Source organism: Copadichromis virginalis, linkage group LG11 (assembly GCF_057382275.1).
Source record: "Copadichromis virginalis isolate Kocher_CV1m ecotype Utaka linkage group LG11, C_Virginalis_male_GT1.1, whole genome shotgun sequence".
Classification (NCBI taxonomy): domain Eukaryota; kingdom Metazoa; phylum Chordata; class Actinopteri; order Cichliformes; family Cichlidae; genus Copadichromis; species Copadichromis virginalis.
The window spans coordinates 39,207,224-39,226,124 of NC_140628.1; the positions used below are offsets into that span (position 1 = coordinate 39,207,224).

General features: G+C 49.2%; 1 protein-coding gene across 2 annotated transcripts in view; it reads right to left on the reverse strand.

The window, feature by feature from the left end:
* Positions 1–134: 134 nt before the first annotated feature.
* The window catches only part of tg (thyroglobulin), a 27,439-nt gene continuing 8,672 nt past the window's right edge, over positions 135–18,901 (reverse strand). The window contains exons 6-51 of one of the 2 annotated variants that reach the window (XM_085472454.1): positions 18,757–18,854; positions 17,794–17,949; positions 17,330–17,492; positions 16,275–16,381; positions 16,003–16,146; positions 15,395–15,580; positions 14,767–15,275; positions 14,198–14,582; positions 13,795–13,833; positions 13,036–13,266; positions 12,287–12,391; positions 12,142–12,219; positions 11,926–12,029; positions 11,172–11,283; positions 10,881–11,042; positions 10,517–10,708; positions 10,285–10,412; positions 9,969–10,119; positions 9,364–9,513; positions 8,983–9,126; positions 8,518–8,682; positions 8,299–8,403; positions 8,066–8,175; positions 7,872–7,977; positions 7,595–7,792; positions 7,341–7,511; positions 7,167–7,253; positions 6,192–6,257; positions 5,963–6,100; positions 5,513–5,689; positions 5,288–5,402; positions 5,102–5,181; positions 4,624–4,770; positions 4,421–4,486; positions 4,183–4,317; positions 3,713–4,103; positions 3,446–3,533; positions 3,209–3,359; positions 2,936–3,129; positions 2,634–2,789; positions 2,420–2,557; positions 2,150–2,337; positions 1,938–2,042; positions 1,574–1,714; positions 1,320–1,501; positions 135–355 (exon numbers count right to left, since the gene is read on the reverse strand). In XM_085472454.1, the coding sequence (XP_085328580.1) occupies positions 255–355; positions 1,320–1,501; positions 1,574–1,714; positions 1,938–2,042; positions 2,150–2,337; positions 2,420–2,557; positions 2,634–2,789; positions 2,936–3,129; positions 3,209–3,359; positions 3,446–3,533; positions 3,713–4,103; positions 4,183–4,317; positions 4,421–4,486; positions 4,624–4,770; positions 5,102–5,181; positions 5,288–5,402; positions 5,513–5,689; positions 5,963–6,100; positions 6,192–6,257; positions 7,167–7,253; positions 7,341–7,511; positions 7,595–7,792; positions 7,872–7,977; positions 8,066–8,175; positions 8,299–8,403; positions 8,518–8,682; positions 8,983–9,126; positions 9,364–9,513; positions 9,969–10,119; positions 10,285–10,412; positions 10,517–10,708; positions 10,881–11,042; positions 11,172–11,283; positions 11,926–12,029; positions 12,142–12,219; positions 12,287–12,391; positions 13,036–13,266; positions 13,795–13,833; positions 14,198–14,582; positions 14,767–15,275; positions 15,395–15,580; positions 16,003–16,146; positions 16,275–16,381; positions 17,330–17,492; positions 17,794–17,949; positions 18,757–18,854 (7,045 nt within the window). In that variant the 3' untranslated portion in view covers positions 135–254. Of the gene's footprint in view, positions 356–1,319; positions 1,502–1,573; positions 1,715–1,937; positions 2,043–2,149; positions 2,338–2,419; positions 2,558–2,633; positions 2,790–2,935; positions 3,130–3,208; positions 3,360–3,445; positions 3,534–3,712; positions 4,104–4,182; positions 4,318–4,420; positions 4,487–4,623; positions 4,771–5,101; positions 5,182–5,287; positions 5,403–5,512; positions 5,690–5,962; positions 6,101–6,191; positions 6,258–7,166; positions 7,254–7,340; positions 7,512–7,594; positions 7,793–7,871; positions 7,978–8,065; positions 8,176–8,298; positions 8,404–8,517; positions 8,683–8,982; positions 9,127–9,363; positions 9,514–9,968; positions 10,120–10,284; positions 10,413–10,516; positions 10,709–10,880; positions 11,043–11,171; positions 11,284–11,925; positions 12,030–12,141; positions 12,220–12,286; positions 12,392–13,035; positions 13,267–13,794; positions 13,834–14,197; positions 14,583–14,766; positions 15,276–15,394; positions 15,581–16,002; positions 16,147–16,274; positions 16,382–17,329; positions 17,493–17,793; positions 17,950–18,756; positions 18,855–18,901 lie in introns of those variants that run through there. The other variant, XM_085472455.1, reaches the window with a different exon arrangement.

The following is an 18,901-nucleotide window of genomic DNA, read 5'->3' on the forward strand; positions in this document are numbered from 1 at the left end:
GCTACTTTAGCCATGCAAGCCCCTTTTTACCGGAGGCAGAAAGCCTGAGTTAACAAACCTCACACTGAACAAAGCTGGATGACTGAACTCAACTCAACACTGAACCCTGATCAAACGAGAAGCACAGCTGAGAGTTTGAGATGCTTTTTATTAATGATTATGAGCAAAACTGATCAACAGCAACCATCTGAATCAAAGTGAATTATGGGAGATGAAACTGTGAAGTCCCCTTAGTGGGTGATGATGTCATTAGTTTAGCTGTAGGCATCTTTCTCAGTCTGGGGTTGGCTGGATGGAGCAGCCACTGGGGGTTCAGGGGTCAGTGCAGGCTGAACAGGCTCCGCCCCCGATGCACCTGGAAACCAAAGGAAAAAGAAAAGTCAGAAAGATGGTTTCCCTTACTCTCTGCTGCGTCACTGCTCTGAGCTGTGAGTCAAAGTTTACAATGATAATCCGATAAACTCTGTAAAGGTGAAGAAAAGTAGATTTAACAGTGTCACGGGGTCCCCTTCCAGACCTCTCCCGGACAAACACAGGTGTAGTCGGTAAGGTATTAGTGTGGATACTTTATTTGAAACGGCCTCCCCAGTGCATAAAAAGATGGTTGCAAAGACATAAAACTGAGATCCGCGCTACACAGCCTGTATGTTACAACACACTCCCCCTCATATCCGGCTCGCCATCTCTTATATCCCGTAACCCCTCCCCCTTGGCGTCACCACCAATTCTTTATTCTAACTTTAATCCCCGTCTCCCTCCCCCAGAATTTCTTTTTCATTATACACTCACAAAACATATACATTGATACAGGCTCTCAACTATTTCCCGGAAGTCTACCCGACTTCATATACACATTAACGGCCCACGTAATGAGGCCATTCTCATGACGGTCCAGACACACGTGAACTCATTATTTAAACCCCACACCCCCATACCATCGGCTTGCGTCACCCTGCACGATTGGCGATCCCCCGCACGTCTCCCCGACCGACACCCTTAACAAGTAAGTGGGAACCAAAATCTAGCCACCCCCGATGCGGCTCACAACTTGCTCCTCACCCCTTTTATTCCTCTACTCGGTCGTCAGAAAGATACGCCGCCCCGGGTGCCAAATCGAACTAATGGTGGCGATCTAATGGTGGCGGTGCCATACTCAGCGGACTCTGCCTTGAGACGGGTCACTCCGTCACAAACAGGAAACAGGAAGATTTGAATCGAACAGAGCGCTGAACGAGGCGAAAGGACCTCAGGTGAGACAGCAGAGGAGCAAACTGAGGGCACAGGTGAAACCAGTAGAAACCAGTAGAAATCTCTGTCACCTGTCAGACTCGTCAGTTTGGGTGCCAGTTGGGTCCAGAAGGAGCAGGAGCTCTGACTCAAACCCCGCTGATGATGGAGGTTAGTGCTTAGCTCCAGGTAGGTGGGCGGAGCCTCTGAGGACAGCACTGGCTGCCAGCGGGGCAGAACTGACTCCGCCCACGATTGGGATGGGTTTGGGTTCCTGAGAGCAAAAAAAAAAAATGAATAAATCGGCTCCAGACGCAGGACTCGGAGGTTCGAGCGTTAGCCTCACCCGCTCCGTATGAAGCTGGAGACGTAGGTCATCATGGCAAGAGAGAGGCGCCGATCAGAGGAGGCGAAGCGCTGAGAGCTCATTGGATGATGAGGTGTCCCGAAGGCGAGCTGAACATCCAGAGGAAGGTACACGTCGGCCCTGCAGACACACACAGGAGAGCCTTTTACACCCAACAGCCCCTCTGATGCAGACAGTGTAGGTCACCATCATAACGCTGGGTGAGGTCTGCTGTGAGGTACGGATGGTCCAGGAAGTGACATCCAGGGTTTATCTGTACAACTCCGCCCTCCTTTCAAGTATGTTCTGTGTTAGAGGCGACGGATGAACATTGATGTTTAGCGTTGAGGTAGACACTGCGCACCTGTCGTGAGCGCTGGAGGCCGGTTGGTGGTACAGGAAGACGCTAGCTCTGTTCTCCGCCCAGTGCCTCGCCATCTGGAGCGTGGGACAGATGATGAACAGGTCTCTGCAAAGCAAACACATGAAAGCGTTCACCAGAAACACGACAACAGTGTGTGTGTGTGTGTGTGTGTGTGTGTGTGCGTGCGTGCGTGTGTGCGTGTCGGTTCTGACCTGGTGGCGTTGTTGAGCGCTCTGGAGAACAGGTTGTATCCAGCAGCTGAGGGACTGTGATCCAGCGAGTAGAACCATGCCGCCGCCTCCTTCAGCAGCTCATTTCCCGTGGCTCCGCCCAGCGAGCGGCTCAGAGCCTCGTAAAACGCCGTCTTGCTGTCAGCTCTGCCCTGCAGAGACTCAAAGTCCTGATGAAAATTATGCCGCCGTTACTTTCTTAAACTGAACCTCTTGAGTAGATTTACAGGTAGTTTAAGCGTGACCTCTGACCTTTATCTTGCGAGCACGGCTGATCAGACCATCGTGCTCTGATGTTCCCAGCAGCAGGTCCACTCTGTGGAAGGACGACCGAGAGACGGACTGACGGACCGGAGACCAGGACTGAAACGGCCCGCTGACCGCCAACAGCTGCGGGGCGAACACAGCGCAGGTGAGACACGTGACACGAGGACTTGCACCAGCGCAAACTGTCCGGGACGTCTACCTTTGTCTGAGCGGCGTTGAGCATGTGGACAGATGACGCTCTGAGGCAGGCCGCGAGGTCAGAGGTCACACAGCCGAGCTCCTTGGCCAGATCGAGGGCCTGACGTCTGGAGGTGGACGGAGTCTGAACCAGTGATGGAGAAAACGCTGACCCGCCCTGCAGGAGGAGATAAAAGCGATGAAGAACTTTGAGGTTGGCTCGTGGTCATCGTTCCTCTTCAGAGCATCTGCTCCACTGCTGATAAAACAACTGTTAGTCTCCGCCTGCTGTCTGGAGGAAGGAAGGACGACTCGAGGTCTCACCATCAGCATCATCCTCTGGAACAGAGGACGAGACGAAGACAGGAGGTGAAGGCTGGTGATGTCAGCACCACCACGCTCCGCCCCCACCGTCACTCTGCTGTTGTCTCCGCCCATCAGCCAGATGTGGTCTTTGACCCAGCGCAGCGCTGCCTCCTGGTCCGAGAGGCCGTAGTTACCATGGAGACCAGACTCACCTGGAGAAAGGGGTGGACAGGAGGCCAGGTGAGTCATTTAGCGTGTACGTTTTTCTCTCTTTCTTTGTTTTTAAGTCACCTGTGCTCAGGAATCCCAGCGCCGCCGTCCGGTAACTCGCTGTTACCACGACGATATTACCCATAGCAGCGAGGATGGAGCCATCCAACAGTCCTGGGTTCTCATTGGCTGAAGGGTTGAAGAAGAAAACCAGGACTGGAACACGCCCCCTCTGGTTTAACAGCAAACAACAGAAAAAATGTGATCAAAGAAAATTAAACATGAATAAATGAAATAACGAGTGCGCTGAGTTTTCACCAGGTCAGCAGGAGTGAAGATGTTGAGGTAGAGACAGTCCTCACTGGAGGCTGCAGAGGCTACGTCACCAGGCTGGATGCAGCTGGGGCTGACGGGTGAAGAGATAAAGATGATCATTGATCGGGTTAATTCATATCTGGAATCTGCCGATGGACAATGCCACTTCCTGTACAGGTGAGGCCGCTGTTTTTCACTATATCCTGGTTGTGGGTGCCTTGGGTGACCACGTGCTGTAGGACAGGCGTTTGTGGTCACACGGGTAGTTACCGTGGTTTGGTGGCGTCCCAGGTTCCCATCCACTCAGCCGGCTGAGCTGCTTCAAAGCGGAGCGATCCTATTGGAGGACGAGCGTACGGGACTCCGAGGAACTGAACGACTGTCCTCCTGTCTGATGCCAGTGCTGTTTCCACGGCGACGCCTTGCAGCACCCCCTGGCCCGGGATAGAAACGGACGTCTGTGACAGCTCTGAGAAAACACCGCGTCTCAGGTACACCTGGGGGGCGGGCTCTCTCACGACCAGTCGACAGGAAGACGAGGCGGGGGATTCAGGGGCGGAGCTTAGGCCACAGACTATTGTGTCAGGGTACAGAACGCAGCGCGTGGCAGACTCCACCTCACTGAGTGACACAGCTGCACAAGACTCCGCCTCCTGGCAGGCTGATGGGAAGCAGAGCAGAGTCAGGATCTGACAGTGAGGTACACCAAAGAGTAGTTAAAAACCCCCACATATGGTTACCATGGAGACACCAGTCCCTGGTCATATCTCTGTCATTGGCGACATCACCGCTCACGTGGATGACATCATAGGTAGAGAGAGACGGGTCGACGAGGACTGAAGAGTCGGCGAGGAGACTCCAGTCGTCCAGCGAAACTGTGAAAAATACTCAGGGGTGAGCGATAAAAGAAGTAATGGCAGTACTTTAAGTACTTTTGACAGTATTACTGCGAGTATCTGCATGTGGGTGGAGTCTTACTGTTGGTTTTGGTCGGTGGCAGGCTGAACGGAGGACAGAGAGCAGGAGACGGACTCCACTGATTCACTGCAAAGCAGAACACAGCCTTTATTCACACAGAGCTTCGCCTCCTTCAGCCTCATGTTCAGATAAACTGAAGGCCTGCTGCCTTAAAGTGTGTGTGTGTGTGTGTGTGTGCGTGTGTGTGTGTGTGTTTTCAGTACCGGGTTTCTGGTACCAGCCAAAGGGGTCCGGTGTGGTCTTCACTGCTGATGGTCTGCAGTCCTGAGTCCTCCAGGTCGTCACGTCGTCTTCGCTGCAGGTCTGAACCCCGAGACTAATCAGAGCTAAACACACCACATCAGAGCCTCCTGCACACACACACACACACACACACACACACACACACACACACACACACACACACACACACACACACACACACACACACACACACACACACCAGCGTTGATGTCCCTCATTTTGCCTGCTCTTTGCCGACGTTGTGCACAGAGTGGGTCTGACTGGTCTGACTCCACTGAGGTGAATAATTTACTGGATGCTCATCGTGTTATATTCAGTTTACTGAGGTCACAGACGGCTTAAGCTGTAAGACTTCTACAAAGTCATGTTGCAACCAGAAGAGTTACCGTTATAAAGTATGAAGATTAAAAAACAACGCTCATACAGCTTTATGGATACCTCTGGATTTGGTGTCACCGACAAAGCCGACGCCACGGCAGCAGGGATCCTCGTCGCAACGGCGCTCGCACTCCGTGAACCTGCAGCAGATCCAACACACTGAGGTTTTACTATTTAAAGTATTTTCTGAAACCTTTCAACACGAGACCAAACACATTTTGTTGTGTGTGTGTGTGTGTGGGTTACCCCTCAGACAGCGGTGTGTTTTCTCCCAGGCTGACTCGGCTGCGTACAGAGTAAGAAACCATCTTCTTGAAGGAAACCCTCTCATAGAAGCTCTTCACTGGTCCAGACAGAGCGACTAAATGCACACACACACACACACACACACACACACACACACACGGTGTTTAAAAACAGCAGGAGCAGCTATGAAGTCATGACAGTGACTCTCTGAGCTCCCCTCTTTACCCTTCTTGCTGTAGGTGTTGTTGGGTGCTCTGTCCAGCAGGGGGCTGCAGGGTCGTCTCAGAGGTTTATCGTAAGCTCCACAAACTCTGCTGTCCGGATACAACGAGCAGCTGAAGAAACCTGCCGAGTCAGCATCTCTGAGGTCAGCAACCGAGCACTGCGGCTCCTCGTCACAACCTGAAACCACACAGCGTCTCAGGACTGATGGAGGAAACCGCCGACGTGATGCCAGCGTGACCTGAAAGACTGAGGCAGCTGTCCCGACACAGGCACTAACCCGTCCGAGCATTTTTCAGGGGTTCCAGCGTATAAACAGCATGGCTAATGACCTCCACATGCAGAGAACTGAAGCTGCTACATTATTGGTCAATTGGACTTTTACAACAAGCAGAACCCAGAAAACCAGAATCTCCATTTTTGTATTCAGGACGAGAAGACAGCTTCACATACGCGTGAGACACCAGAGCTGTGCCTGCTGGGAGTTGTAGTTGTTCTTGTTGAGCCAGAAGGAGAGAGCGGGGAGCTTCCTCTGAGGATCCACGAGAACGTCGTCCTCAGACAGAGACGCAAACTTCAGCTGAACTGAAGCTGCAAACACAAACAGAGCCCATAAAAGCATCGGTGACACGTCGCCAACCATCCAACAGAAACTTCAGACTTTTGCTCTGTTTGTACAAACCGTCCAGAGGAGGGCTGAGCTCAGCTGCAGCACACGAAGAAGAACCAGAACCGCCGTCGGCCGAAGCTGCATCACAACAACAAACAAGCAGAACTGAGACAAACAGTGTCGTCAGCGAGTGACTTAAACAAATTATTTTAGCACATTTTTGAGTCTTTCTGAGAGAATAACAGTAAGTGACGGTCGCCTCAGTTTTATTTTGAAACTTTAGTTGTCCCTTCCTGTCTCATGGTTTCATTACTGGATAGCTCCTTGTGGTGGTCCTTTTTGATCTGAGAACTGATAATCATTTCTAATATCTGGTCTACCTGTTCCATAGGGGGCGCTCTTGAGCTTGTTTAAGTTTATTCAGCCATCAATGCTGTTTCAGTATAAATACATATGTATATACAGAGTGGGCACTTTTCACAGCTTCACTGTTTCACAGATTTTTTTTGGTGCAATTTTGCACGTTTTTTTTTTTTTTCACAGCACATTGTGTTTTGCGTCCTGATTGGCTGTAGACCATTTTCAATCAGTCTCGTGCCGTGTCTCCTGTACAGTACAGAATCCACCCAGCTTGTCAAATTTACATAAATCTTCGCTAGCAGAAGACGACAAACACAACAGTGTCGACGTCAAAGGATTATAAGGCGCGTTAAGTGAAACCAAACAGTCACGTAAGTCAAACTTTGCTCAACTCGTTCAGTACTGCCAGTCTGGTCTTTTTTTCTTGCAGGTGTAAATAATTATTCTGGTGTAATTGTAGCCAGTTTCTCCCACAGCAGCTCTGCTTCCTCAGAGAGGAGCTCATCCTGCAGCTGGTTTATCGGCAGTCCTGCTCTGGAGATCTGCTGTGGCCTGTGGTTCACCCAGCTCACAGAATGAGGACCGCCTCTCTATCAGACACCCGACAGCAGAGCTGGAGAGACAGCTGATCATAGGTCTCTGTATGCATTTGTCATGAAGTGCTAAAATATGTCCTCTAACAGGTACCAGTGTTCAGGTAGATGGCTTGGAAGCTGATGATGGAGGCCTGATAGTCCTTCCTGTTCTTGCTGTCAGCTGGCAGAGCAGAATCAGCTGGAAGGAGGAAACAGGAAGTGCTTTAGTCGCGTGGTTACCTGTTTTATGAGTGACGGATTTTAGCCGTGACTTGATTTTTCTTACTGATGGTGAACTCCTGTCCTCCAAAGTCAAACACGAAGCTGCGCTGCTGCTCGTTGTAGGTAAGCCCCGCCCCGCAAGTGCGTTTGGCCGCTCCCTGACCAATCACATCCCAGTCCCGGTCCCCGCACGTCAGCACTGATGGAGCTCTCAACCAGCCACAGAGTAGGGACCCTGACAGAGAGAAGACGACACGAGGCGCTCTCATTCATCAGCTATCACCTGTCCGTGTCTCCATGGTCTCCATGGTAACATACCTCCCTCCAGGCTGTTCTGGTTGAGGATGAATCCGTCGCAGCAGGTGTCGCGGCTGCAGCCGTCCTGACAGAAACGATGAGCGTCGGAAAGAGAGGTCCGCCTGGAGGAGAACACCTGAGTCCTGAACACACCTGAGACCGCCTTCATCATCCTCATCCTCACAAAACTGTGCTGCTGCTGCGAGGAAAACTCTGCACCTGAAGCACACACACCAGACTGAGCACACAGGTACACGCAGCTGCAGCACACCTCACATGGCTCTGATGATAGCAGTACCTTTCTTCCTGATGACCAGCAGATCTGAAGCTCCGCCCCTCACTCTCAGATAGCAGCTTAGCGAATCAAACAGCTCAGCCTGAGCATTACCCAGAAAACCTCTGGACTAAAAAAAATTTGTGTTTATTTATGTAAATCTGTTATTTCTAAGGATGTGTGTTTATGTGTGTGTGCAGGTGTGTGTAGGTGTGTACCTGCTGGGAGGTGTTGCAGTGTGTGTTCAGGCTGTGTGTGCTGTACAGTTCACACTGAGTCTGGCTGTTGAACAGCGCCACATGGTGGCAGGAAGGCTGTGCTGCACACGCTGTGAGAGAAACAGCAGCAGTGTTGATGAGTTTTTACACCACAAACCAAAAATCCTCCAGAGTTACAGGTCAGATCGCTGAGGCTGGATCCAGAGCAGGAAAATAAGAGACACGTGCATTACCCCGGACACAGGCAGGGAGGTCAGAGGTCATCGTCTGCAGCACTTCAGCATCTGCAGCTCCAACAATCAGGTCTGATGTGGGAACAGCTTGAAACCTGCTGAGGACTGCAACACGCAACACACACACACACACACACACACACACACACACACACTAAAGAGAATGCTCAAAAACAAACTTGTGAACAGCTGCTCTCTGATTGGCTGCTACATCTTCACCTGAGCACTCGTCATCAGTCAGAACCTTGTCACTGCTGCTCCACTCGAGCTCCACCCCCTCGCTGTTGAAGCACCTCCACCTGCCCGCGAGGACATCCGGCTGCGCTGGCAGGAAGTCACCTCGCTGCGAACACCGCAGGCCCCGCCTCTGGCACTCGGTCACACCTGATGCACGCATACACAAACACAAAGTGTTCGACACTCACGCGTCTCTCTATTAAGGTTTGATGGTCAGACTTAAGAGATCTTTAACGAGTTTGTAAAACATGCAGTTTTCAATACTTTTAGAATAAAATGACAGAAATATTTTGAGCCATCTGAGGAAGATAGAATGAAACATGAATATAATAAACACATTAACAGGAAGTGGCTTCATGATGTAGTTTAAACTTTCGCCTAAAACACGAAATCTCCCGGTTTGGTTTCAGTCACGTAATAAATGAATCCTGGTTTAAAAACACTCACATTCCTTGACAGATGATGCTCCAGCAGGTGACGACCCTGTGGGACACCTGTTGCAGAAGTCCCGCCCCTCTTCGTCCTGATAGGTCCCCTGAAGACACAGATGACACACCCCCTCCTGGGAGAAACTGCCAGCAGGACAAACGACTGGAAACAGAGAAACTAGACTGAGTTACGGGACAAACAGACGACTGCAGAGACGGGGGGGGGGGCACACCTCTTACCGAGCTCCAGGTGAAGACACACCTGATTTTATTCTGATATAAGCCACAAGGATCAAACGTGGCTCAAACTATGGGCACCAAAGTTTGAGTGAAGGAGATCCCACACTCTGAAACACTCTGCGGTCCAGAGTCTGGATGTCTGAGCTGAACAGAGACTCACCACAGCCCTCGCTGTCGCTGTCCAGATGGTAACCACGGGAACAGCCGAAGCTCGGTGTAGTCACAGAAACCAGTTTGGGCTCTGATGACAACACGGAGCGCAGAATTCCCTGAAGTCCCTCCAGAAGTCTGGACTCATTCAGGAAGACACCTGCAATAATAAAAATAAACTCAAAATGTAATTTTATGAGAAAAAAGTTTTCTAGAATAAAACCAAATTTGTAGCCATTTAAACGATTTCACTCATTGTGCTAAACTTTAGACCCTGTGATGCCATCAAAGGTCGTAACAGGTCAACAGGTCGTTGAATTGAAATTTAAATACTCGATGAGCTAAAAAGTTTCCAGTGGATGTCTCCGTCTTATTTACATGCTTTTATTCTTGGGCTCAACTAGAGCAGCTTTGCATCGTCCTCGATTTGAAATGAGCTGTTTAAGCTCCTCCCAACTGTCTCCTGATTGGCTATTAAATGTAAACGTCAGGGTTGAAAAGAATATGAGTTTGACCTCTGCGCTAAAAAAAACAGTGAAATCATGTGAAAGTCCAAAAACAAATGGGTCACAGTGGTTATGGCCATCTTTTGTATACAGTCTATGGTCTGCTCACCAACGTCATGGAGGTCTGGGAGGTCAGAGGTCGGGAGGTCATAGAGAGCAGCGCTCCATCTCACCATCAACCTCAGCGAGTCGTCACCGTCACACTGCAGAGTCACCGAGGAGTCGTCACATAGCGACACAGCGCGGCCTGATGAGGGAAGCTACACACACACACACACACACACACACACACACACACACACACACACACACACACACACACACAATGAGACCTGCATTCTGCATCACCAACACTAGAGAAAATGAATATACAGACTGTAAACAGTCAGTATTAGGAAAAGAAGGCATGGTGCAGGTAAGGTCACCTGTGCAGAACAGAGCCCCCTGCTGGTCACTGTGTTGAACAGCAGAGACTGTAACCGGCTGATCTGAGAGCAGGCCGAGGGCAACACCCAGAGCTGCGTGGAGGACACGGACTGCGGAGGCCGAGAGACTGAACAACAGAATAAAGGTTGATTTTAAAAGGAGCAAAATAGAAAACGGGTTTGCTTAAAAGCAGTGTAGCCCTTCAAGCGGGTCAGAGGTCAGGCGTCTCACTTTGACAGGCTCCGCTCAGCGGCTTCTGGTCTCCATCCCATCTCCGACTCGCAGTCTCACACAGGAAACTGCTGATAGCAAGTGAGTTCTGGTAGCCATGGTAACAAGCAAGGTCACAGCTCTGGCGTCCATCAGCTGGTGGGCGGCACACCAGCGCACCATGGGTAATGATGGGGGCGGGGCACAGAGGACCTGGAGAAGGCATATACCATCAGAGCCAAGCCACTTCTTGTTGATCCTACGGTTACTGTGATAGTAACAATTCACCCAGAGGGCGCTGATGAGCTGCGAGTGAGGTTCATCAACACAAACTGACACAGGAAGGAAATGCACCATCCCGCCACAGAGCTTAGCTAGTTCTTACGGTCACATGATGGCGTGCGGCCTGTCTGTCGAGATGTTCTCGTCCCGCCCACTTCTTGTCCATTCTCGGAGACACACCAGCAGGAAGTGACATCACACTGAAGAGGAGCGAAGGAGCCATCAGGGCGACACTGGAGTCCTTGTAGCTGACACCAGCTGGGACCTGAACGCACCACACAGTTTGCAGCGTTAAACAAGACAGTGAATGCATCACTAAGAGGAGTGTGTGTGTGTGTGTGTGTGTGTGTGTGTGTGTGTGTGTGTGTGTGTGTGTGTGTGTGTGTGTGTGTACATGTCAGCTGTCCTGTTGCGTTTGGTGTTGCCGTTTGTATCGTCCCTCCAGTCAGAGGGTTCACACACCAGCCTGCAGCGCCCCCTGTCTGCAGCACCGAGAAACGACCGTCCTGAAACAAACATGCACACACACACACACACACACACACACACACACACACACACACACACACACAGTTTAGATGGTTACAGTTAGAGCTTATTTATTTATATAGCACATTTAATCACAACAGGAGCGTTGACCAAAGTGCTGCACCAGAATACAACATACCTAATAAAATAACACCAAATATGAATTAACAAATAACTCTCATGCTGTATTAAAAGCCAGTAAATAAAAATGTGTTTTCAGATAAGAGTAAGAGCCCTTAGATGAAATCCAACTTTATCTAAGTAAAGGCAGTTTGAGCAGCTGAAGGTTGGAAAACACTGAAAGCTACTTTCAGCTGCTCTCCTGCCACAGACGTCAGCTCCGCATCTTTGATTTTGTTTTCACCGGACGCCCTTCCTGACAACACCCCAACGAGGATTTGAGTCTCCGGCTGGAATCCAACCAGAAAGTATTTTTCTTGGTTTGTTTCTCTACAAAAGTCATATTCAGTGGTTTCAGTGGTTTCACTGGTCTTTACGCCCCACCTGCAGTAGCTCTGTTGTTCTCATCAGAATCTCACAGTTGCTGAGACAGATGTGACAAAGTTTAATCCCTGTCAGCTTGCTGGGAAAAGGGTGTATGCATGTTTGTGGGCTAATACCTGCTCACAGGTTGGGTGGTAAGGTGAGGAGATGGTGATGTCAGAGCCTTTCATCCAACCGGAGAGCAGGGAGCGAGCCTTTGCTCTCTGACAGCGAGTCAAACCTGCAGGGAAACAAACACACAAAGGTTATGATTGCAACAAAGACTGAGGTGGATAAGTGAACTTTGTGTGTGTGTGTGTGTGTCAGTGTGTGTGTGTGTGTGTGTGTGTTACATTTGGGCAGGCTGAGCGAGCGGCTGGTCAGAGAATCAGAGATGTACTGTCCGTCTTCATCGACACACCAACACTGACCTGAAAAACACATTTATTCTGTAAAAAAGTGTGTGTGTGTGTGTGTGTGTGTGTCAGAGAGACAGACCTGTGCTGTGGTAACACTGCGTGAGCAGCCAGCGTCCGTCGGCGTCACACTGAGGAGTAAACGGCTGGTACGAGCGGCGCTGACGAGGCAGCAGCATCTGAACAGCTGAGCAGGAAGAAGACCAGCGTCAGTGCGACGACACGAAGGTGGGACACGCCTCTTTGTTTATTCAGATAATTAAGGAAAATGTGCTCGAGGAACGTTTTCTCTGTCTTTCAGCTCTTTGTCATTTTGTTCATCTGGATCCTTTGAGGCCTTTTTTAAAATTGTGCTTGTGTGACTCTCGGTGTGACCCGAAACTCTGGCTGATTGTGACCCACACCCAGTTTCACACCTTGGCTCAGGCGATTAGAGGATCATCAGGGGTCCTTTTGTCCCTCTGTGGGGGGAAACTCCCACTAGGTTTAAATCTGGGACTCTCCACCATTTGACCTTAGAACTGAAGAAGCTTCTCGGATGAGAGGTGAAACGTCTTCAAGCAACTTAAAGAAGTCCAGACGCTTTTCTTTGCAAGCTCCTTAGACTTGTGTGACTCTCGTTTAACCCTGGAGAACCAATGGGGTCGGCTCCAGGGTTAAAAACCTGAACATGGTTCAGGTCCAGTTAGAATTTTTCTTTTGTTTTGTTGTTTTAGTGCCTTGAGAACAGTTCCTGGGACTACAGGAAGCACGACCGTAACTAAATTTTTATTCCACAATAAAAGTATTTTTATATATTGATTTAAATCCTTTTGAAAGTCTGTGACTCACTGGAGAAAGCAGCCAATCGCAGAGCAGCTCTGGGGCGCCTCAGTAGCGTCTCAGAAACTTGCAGTTCCTCCTCTGATTGGCTGATCTGGAGTTCCTCACGGGTCAGACGCAGACCTTCGGCCAGTAGGAATCCATATCCCAGAGGGATGTGGGAGGAGTTAGAGAGCGAGACGATGCTCTTCACTTCCTGTCTGAAGGTCTCGACCTCGGCCGACGCCTGCGAGCACCGACCTGCAGAGACCACAACAGACTCGTCCAGACGGTGGAGGACAAAAACTGCCAAAATCATAACTCATCAAATAAATGTATGTCACATGACCTAAAAATGACTTTTTATCACTTTAGTGCGACATAAGCTGACATTTACTTTTATTTATCTTTGTTTTCATTTATAGAACATTTATCGTTTATAAATACTTTTGTATTTCTGTATTTTTTCACTGTTTTCTATTTATTTTTTAAAACATTCTTTGTTCTTTTTGCCTGATTTGCAACAAACGTATCGACAGACATGTCCTTCAGTCAGACGACAGCGAGAGAGATGAAGCGCCGAGTTAAAATAACTGTAACCGCCTGACTGTGAGTCAGGAAATTTAAACAATCCAAGAAAGAAAGAAAGAAAATTCACGTGAAAGACAAAGTTCATTAAGCACAAAAACAATTTGTCACATAAATGAATGAAACAGTTTATGTTTAATGTCTCAAAATTGAGGCTGAACTTTGGGTCTGATTGGACTCAGGCGTCAGGTTCGATCTGACCTGCAGAGGATCGAAGCGTCTCTGCTTTTCTCTCTGGACCTGAAACGAAACAACAGAGCATCCTGTAACTTTGTGAACACAAAGTATAAAATACAAAAAACCCAAAACAAGACAAAACCGGATCTTTACAGAAGAACCACTTATAGTTTAGAACTGCTGCAATCTGAGTTTTTTCAAGGTAAAACTCTTGAAGCACTGCTGGAGGAAAAAGCGAGTCCGTGGTTACAGCGTCCGTGCACAGCAGCTGCTCAGAATTCAATCTGATGATGAGCGAGTGTTTAATGATCGCCTGCTGCTTTTACGCTTCTTCTTCCACTTTAAAAAGATTTATTTTTCTTCCTGTTTTTTTATTCCAACATAAAAAATACAAATATCTCTGAGCTGAAATATTTCTGAGTCTTACAGGTGACAGCGCCCCCTGCTGGCCCGACAGTCATTGTCTTCCCCTCAGTGTCCACGCAGAAGCACCGTGAGCCGACGCACTGCAGCGGCAGGAAGTCTCCATCCCGCGAGCACGCCGGGATGTGGATTTCAGCACTGGCCGCCATGTTCGATCTCACCTCGAGGGCCGCCGCCCGCGCTCTCTCACAGGGGGACGGACAGCGAGGTCGTCGAGTGACGGTCCGAGACCCCTTCACCTCCCGCCCCTGAGGGTCAACACACCAACACTCTGCACCCTGACACTGGACCTCCTGGAAAGCACCGCTCTGTGTGCAGCTGGGAACAAAGATGGCCGCCAGGTCATCGTCATCATCCGTGGAGCAGGAGCGCAGCAGAGGAGTGAGGACCTGGAAAATATCAACATTTTTAAGTGATGATGGAGAGAAACTAGATGCGCACGAGTCAACAGAAGATGATGGGATGAACTGGATCGGCAGGTTAGACGCTGATGTTGTTCCAGCTCTTTAAAAGCAGAACCAGGCAGGATGTTCAGGTGTGTGTCACAAATGCACGGCAGCGTAAAAACGTCACCTGTTCCACGGAGGCAGACTGAGAGCTGCTGAGACCCGTCAGCGTCTGCTGGAGGGTGGAGAGGAAGGCGGGGTCCTCCAGGGCTCTGCTGACAGATTGGACCAGGTCCTGGTTCCGCTGCAGGCGGACAGCGAGGCTCTGAGAGGACGGCGGGTCCAGACTGAGAGCTCCCCGAGATCCCACCGCCCCACTGAAGTTGAAAGCTGCTGCGTTTTTCAGGAACTTCCCTCCGAACAGATTCTCCTGGAAGCGCCGGGGGGAGGAGCGAGTCAGAGCCTGCAGAGCCCCGCCCACAGAGGGGAACAGGCCATGCAGGACTTTGACCAGCTGAGACAGAAAAGAGGTGGGGTCAGAGTCCACTGGGAGGAGGTCCCTGAGAGGCTGGAGGAGGGAGAGACAGGAGGCTGGAGGGCTACCAGAGGAGGCCTGAAAAGGAGGCTCAACGGGACCAGAGAAGAGACGGGACAGAGCCAGACGGCGCTGAGAGCGGCAGTCGGCTGGACCTGAACCTGGAGGAGGAGAAAAGATAAACGAGATAAGGCATCAGGAGCTCTGAAGACAGATGCAGAAACTGAGACAAATGAGAAGAAGTGTAAGAAAAATTTGGACACAGAGCTCAAACACTCACTGCAGGTCAGGGAGTCTCCGTGCTGCCGAGTCCCAGGAAGCTCTCTCCCCGCGGGGTCAACGCACCAGCACTGCCCCCCCTGCTGGCACTGTTTGGAGGCGAAGGCTCCTCCGCTCTCACAGGATGGGATGAATACGCTGTTCGCCTCCATCGCTGCTCGCCGCTCCTCCTCACAGGGAGATGGGCCTGAGACAGAGAGCAGGATGGGTGGAGGTCACATACGTGTTTAGACCAGTGTTATCTGATCCAGCCGTCACCTCCTTCTACACTTTTTAAAACGAGATGATGCACGAACAGCAAACTTTCCATGAAGCCGTTCCATTCTACCTCCAACACTGCCAGTGGAGGAGGAAAGCTCTGATATCGCAGCAAGGTGTTTGTCCAGGTGCAACAATGGCCTGACCTCCACAACAACATGAAACACTCGCCTGACTTACACAGTTGGACACGTCACAGTTAACCTACAATAAAACTACTTTAAACTAAATCACAGTCCAAACCAATCCAGCTAACCCAACCAGCTCTGACCAGGGTCTCCACCGTACAGCAGCCATAACTCAGTTTGAAAAGATTGAACCAGCAGGAGACGTTTTTCTAAATAATTTTACATCTGAAGTGTCCGGTGAGGGCGAGGCGGACTCCCAGCATCCTCCTCTGCAGGACTCGGTAGATGTTGGTTTGAGAGAAGGAGTGACCGGAGCGAAGACCAGAGAACGCCGAGTCGTACACCTCAGACAGGAGGAGCTCCACACCTGGGCAGAAAGAGCACACCTTCATCACAGTCACCGCTGTTATCATCATCATCCTTACGGACCTGATGATTCTGTCTGATGAAGATTTTCTTGATGAATAAATACATTTTGTTAGTTTGTGTGTGTACCTGTGTTCTCCAGCTCTCGGCCTCGGCTGTCTGAGCAGAAGCAGTAGGAGGAAACCAGCGGGAAAAACTTCCTGAAGCTGCTGAACGTCTCAAAGGCTTCTGGAAACCTGAAACAACAAACACACTCACAGCACCACTTCCTGTTTTATTTTGAAATCTTTGTTTTGCTGCACAGGGGGCTTTAATTCCACCAGTTGTTCTTTTCACCACCAGTTTTCTGCACCACCCGTCACTCTGCTTTCCCTTGTTTTCATGTTTGGCTTTGTTTCCCTCACTGTCCCGTTATGATCTTTTATATGCACTATATGACCTCAGACATGGATTCAAGGGTTTTCTGCTCTCTACTGTCTGACTTGTCTCACACTGTTGGTGTAGACATGAGGACACGACTTCAATAAAACCATCACTGATCCTTTAACCACAGCAGGAAACATTCTTTCAAAAGGATTAATGTTGCTAACAGGAGTTCAGCTCACAAGATCACTTAAAGTTTAATGAAATAAACAAAAGCAGCTGCAGGACCAGCTAAAGCTCCGCCTGCAGGTCGCAGGAGATCCAGTCCAAAAGCATGATGACGTCAGCAGCTGCTGCTTTCAGTTTAAACGCCAATCTTCAACGTTAATTTTGAACTAGTGTCACGTCTTCAAAGCCGCAGCAACAGGACGCTCATTGTTACTGTACCTATAATATTTACATAATAATCATCTTTACATATTTATGTTTCATATTTACAGAGATGATAAAAACATGAAACTGATCAAATGTGGAAAGAAGCCAAGACAACTGCACAGGCGCACAAGCTCCGCCCTCACCCAGCGCCCGCCTCCTGGTCCTTTCTGGCTCTGATGGAAGCATCATTTCCAAAATCTCATCAAGTTTTATTCAATAAGAACTAAAACAGCGACTGAGACCATAAACTCATCAGGAGGATGAGTGAGGTCACAGATCATGTGACCAGTCGGCTCATCACTGTTTACAGAGCCAGACTTAAAATGCTTCCAGGCATCATCGCATTTGTGTGAAGGTGCAGGCAGGTGTGCGGGCAGGTACGTTACCTGTTGAAGGCGTGCAGCAGGTCCAGCTCTGTTCTGTCTGTGGTGTTGATGAATTGACACTGGACCGGGAGGAAGCTGCCATCTTCAGCACACTGAGGAGGAGAAGACGACCTGGAGGAGCTGTGAAGGAGCCGCCTGGACCTCACTTCACAGCCGCCGGGACCTGAAGGTCAGAGGTCAGCAGGTCGATGAGTCTGATGATCTCAGACAATCCAGCAAACGCAGTTTAACAGAAATCAGAGCAGGAGGCGGGAGGAGGAGACAGAGTAACAGGTTTGTATAAGCTGGTAAGTTAAAAACTTGGTGTTCAGATAAACAAAGATTAGCCACATGCACCACGTGCTTTAAACTTCATTCCAGCTTCCAGTGAAGAGAGAAAACAGCCCACAGAGCTCCAGCAACACCCGAACACTCAGAGCTGCAGCGCTAAGGAGCCGATTTCACACCCACTCTGGAAAACTTACAGCGGCGGGGCCTCCCGTCTTGTCTGGTCCCGTAGAGCTCCATGCCGTCCTGATCCACACACCAGCACTGCCCCCTGCTGGAGTCACACTGAACTGGCTCAAAGAGGCCTGAAGGCGAACACCGCAGGACGGCCTGCAGCTGGCAGGGAGACGGGCCTGCGCACACAGACTCGCGTTACTGTTCCTCCTCCTAACTTCTTGTTCTTGGTGTCTTGTATGCTCTTTTGTTCCACTGACTGCTTCTCTGAATGGAGATCCGTGAATTTCTTATTCTTCATCTTCTGTTTTTATTTATATAGATTGAAATTTTTATAAAGTGTCAATTTTAACTGCGATAATAGCAAAATAGCTCATCCCACATAAACTCTGCTATTTTAAATTTGTTTTATGTCGCATACCGCTTGCTCTTATGTTGCTTTTATTATTCTGCTGTGTTGTTGAGTGTTCTGAAAGGCACAAATAAAATGTATTATTATTAAAAAATAAAAAAAAGGAGAAGAAAGCAGGATATTATTAAGAAAAATGTGTTTAGGATTGTAAATTTGTGTATATAAAATCCAAATGTCCTTTAATCCTTTAATGATTATAAATAAAAGATTCTCAGAGCTTCATTTTCCTGAAGGTAAATATTGAAATATGCAAGAAAAAACACGTTAAGAAAGATTACAGTAATGTTTAAGCTACTTATGTTTATTTTTATATGAATGAGCAATTTTCAAAAGTATGACGTAATTTGTTTTATTATTATTTTTATACTTTCCTACTTTATAGCTTATTTGGGCCTGTCTGTGCTGTTATATGTTCATTTATTTTCCACACAATTATAATTATTACCATCATACATCTCCAGCACGAGAATTAAACGTGATGTTAAGAGCAGAGAAGAAGGTTTACAGCTGATTTCCAGACTTCCTGCATCATGTGATCTGTGATGTCAGACGTGTGTGTTTTGGTGTTTCTCACAATGAGGAGCTGAGCCGCTGGTTCGAGTCCCAGTGACCTCCTGACCTTCAGTGTCGACACACCAACACTCCTGACCCCGCCCACTGCACTGCACAGGTCTACACACACGCACACACAGAAACTGTTAATCTGGCTGGTAAAAATA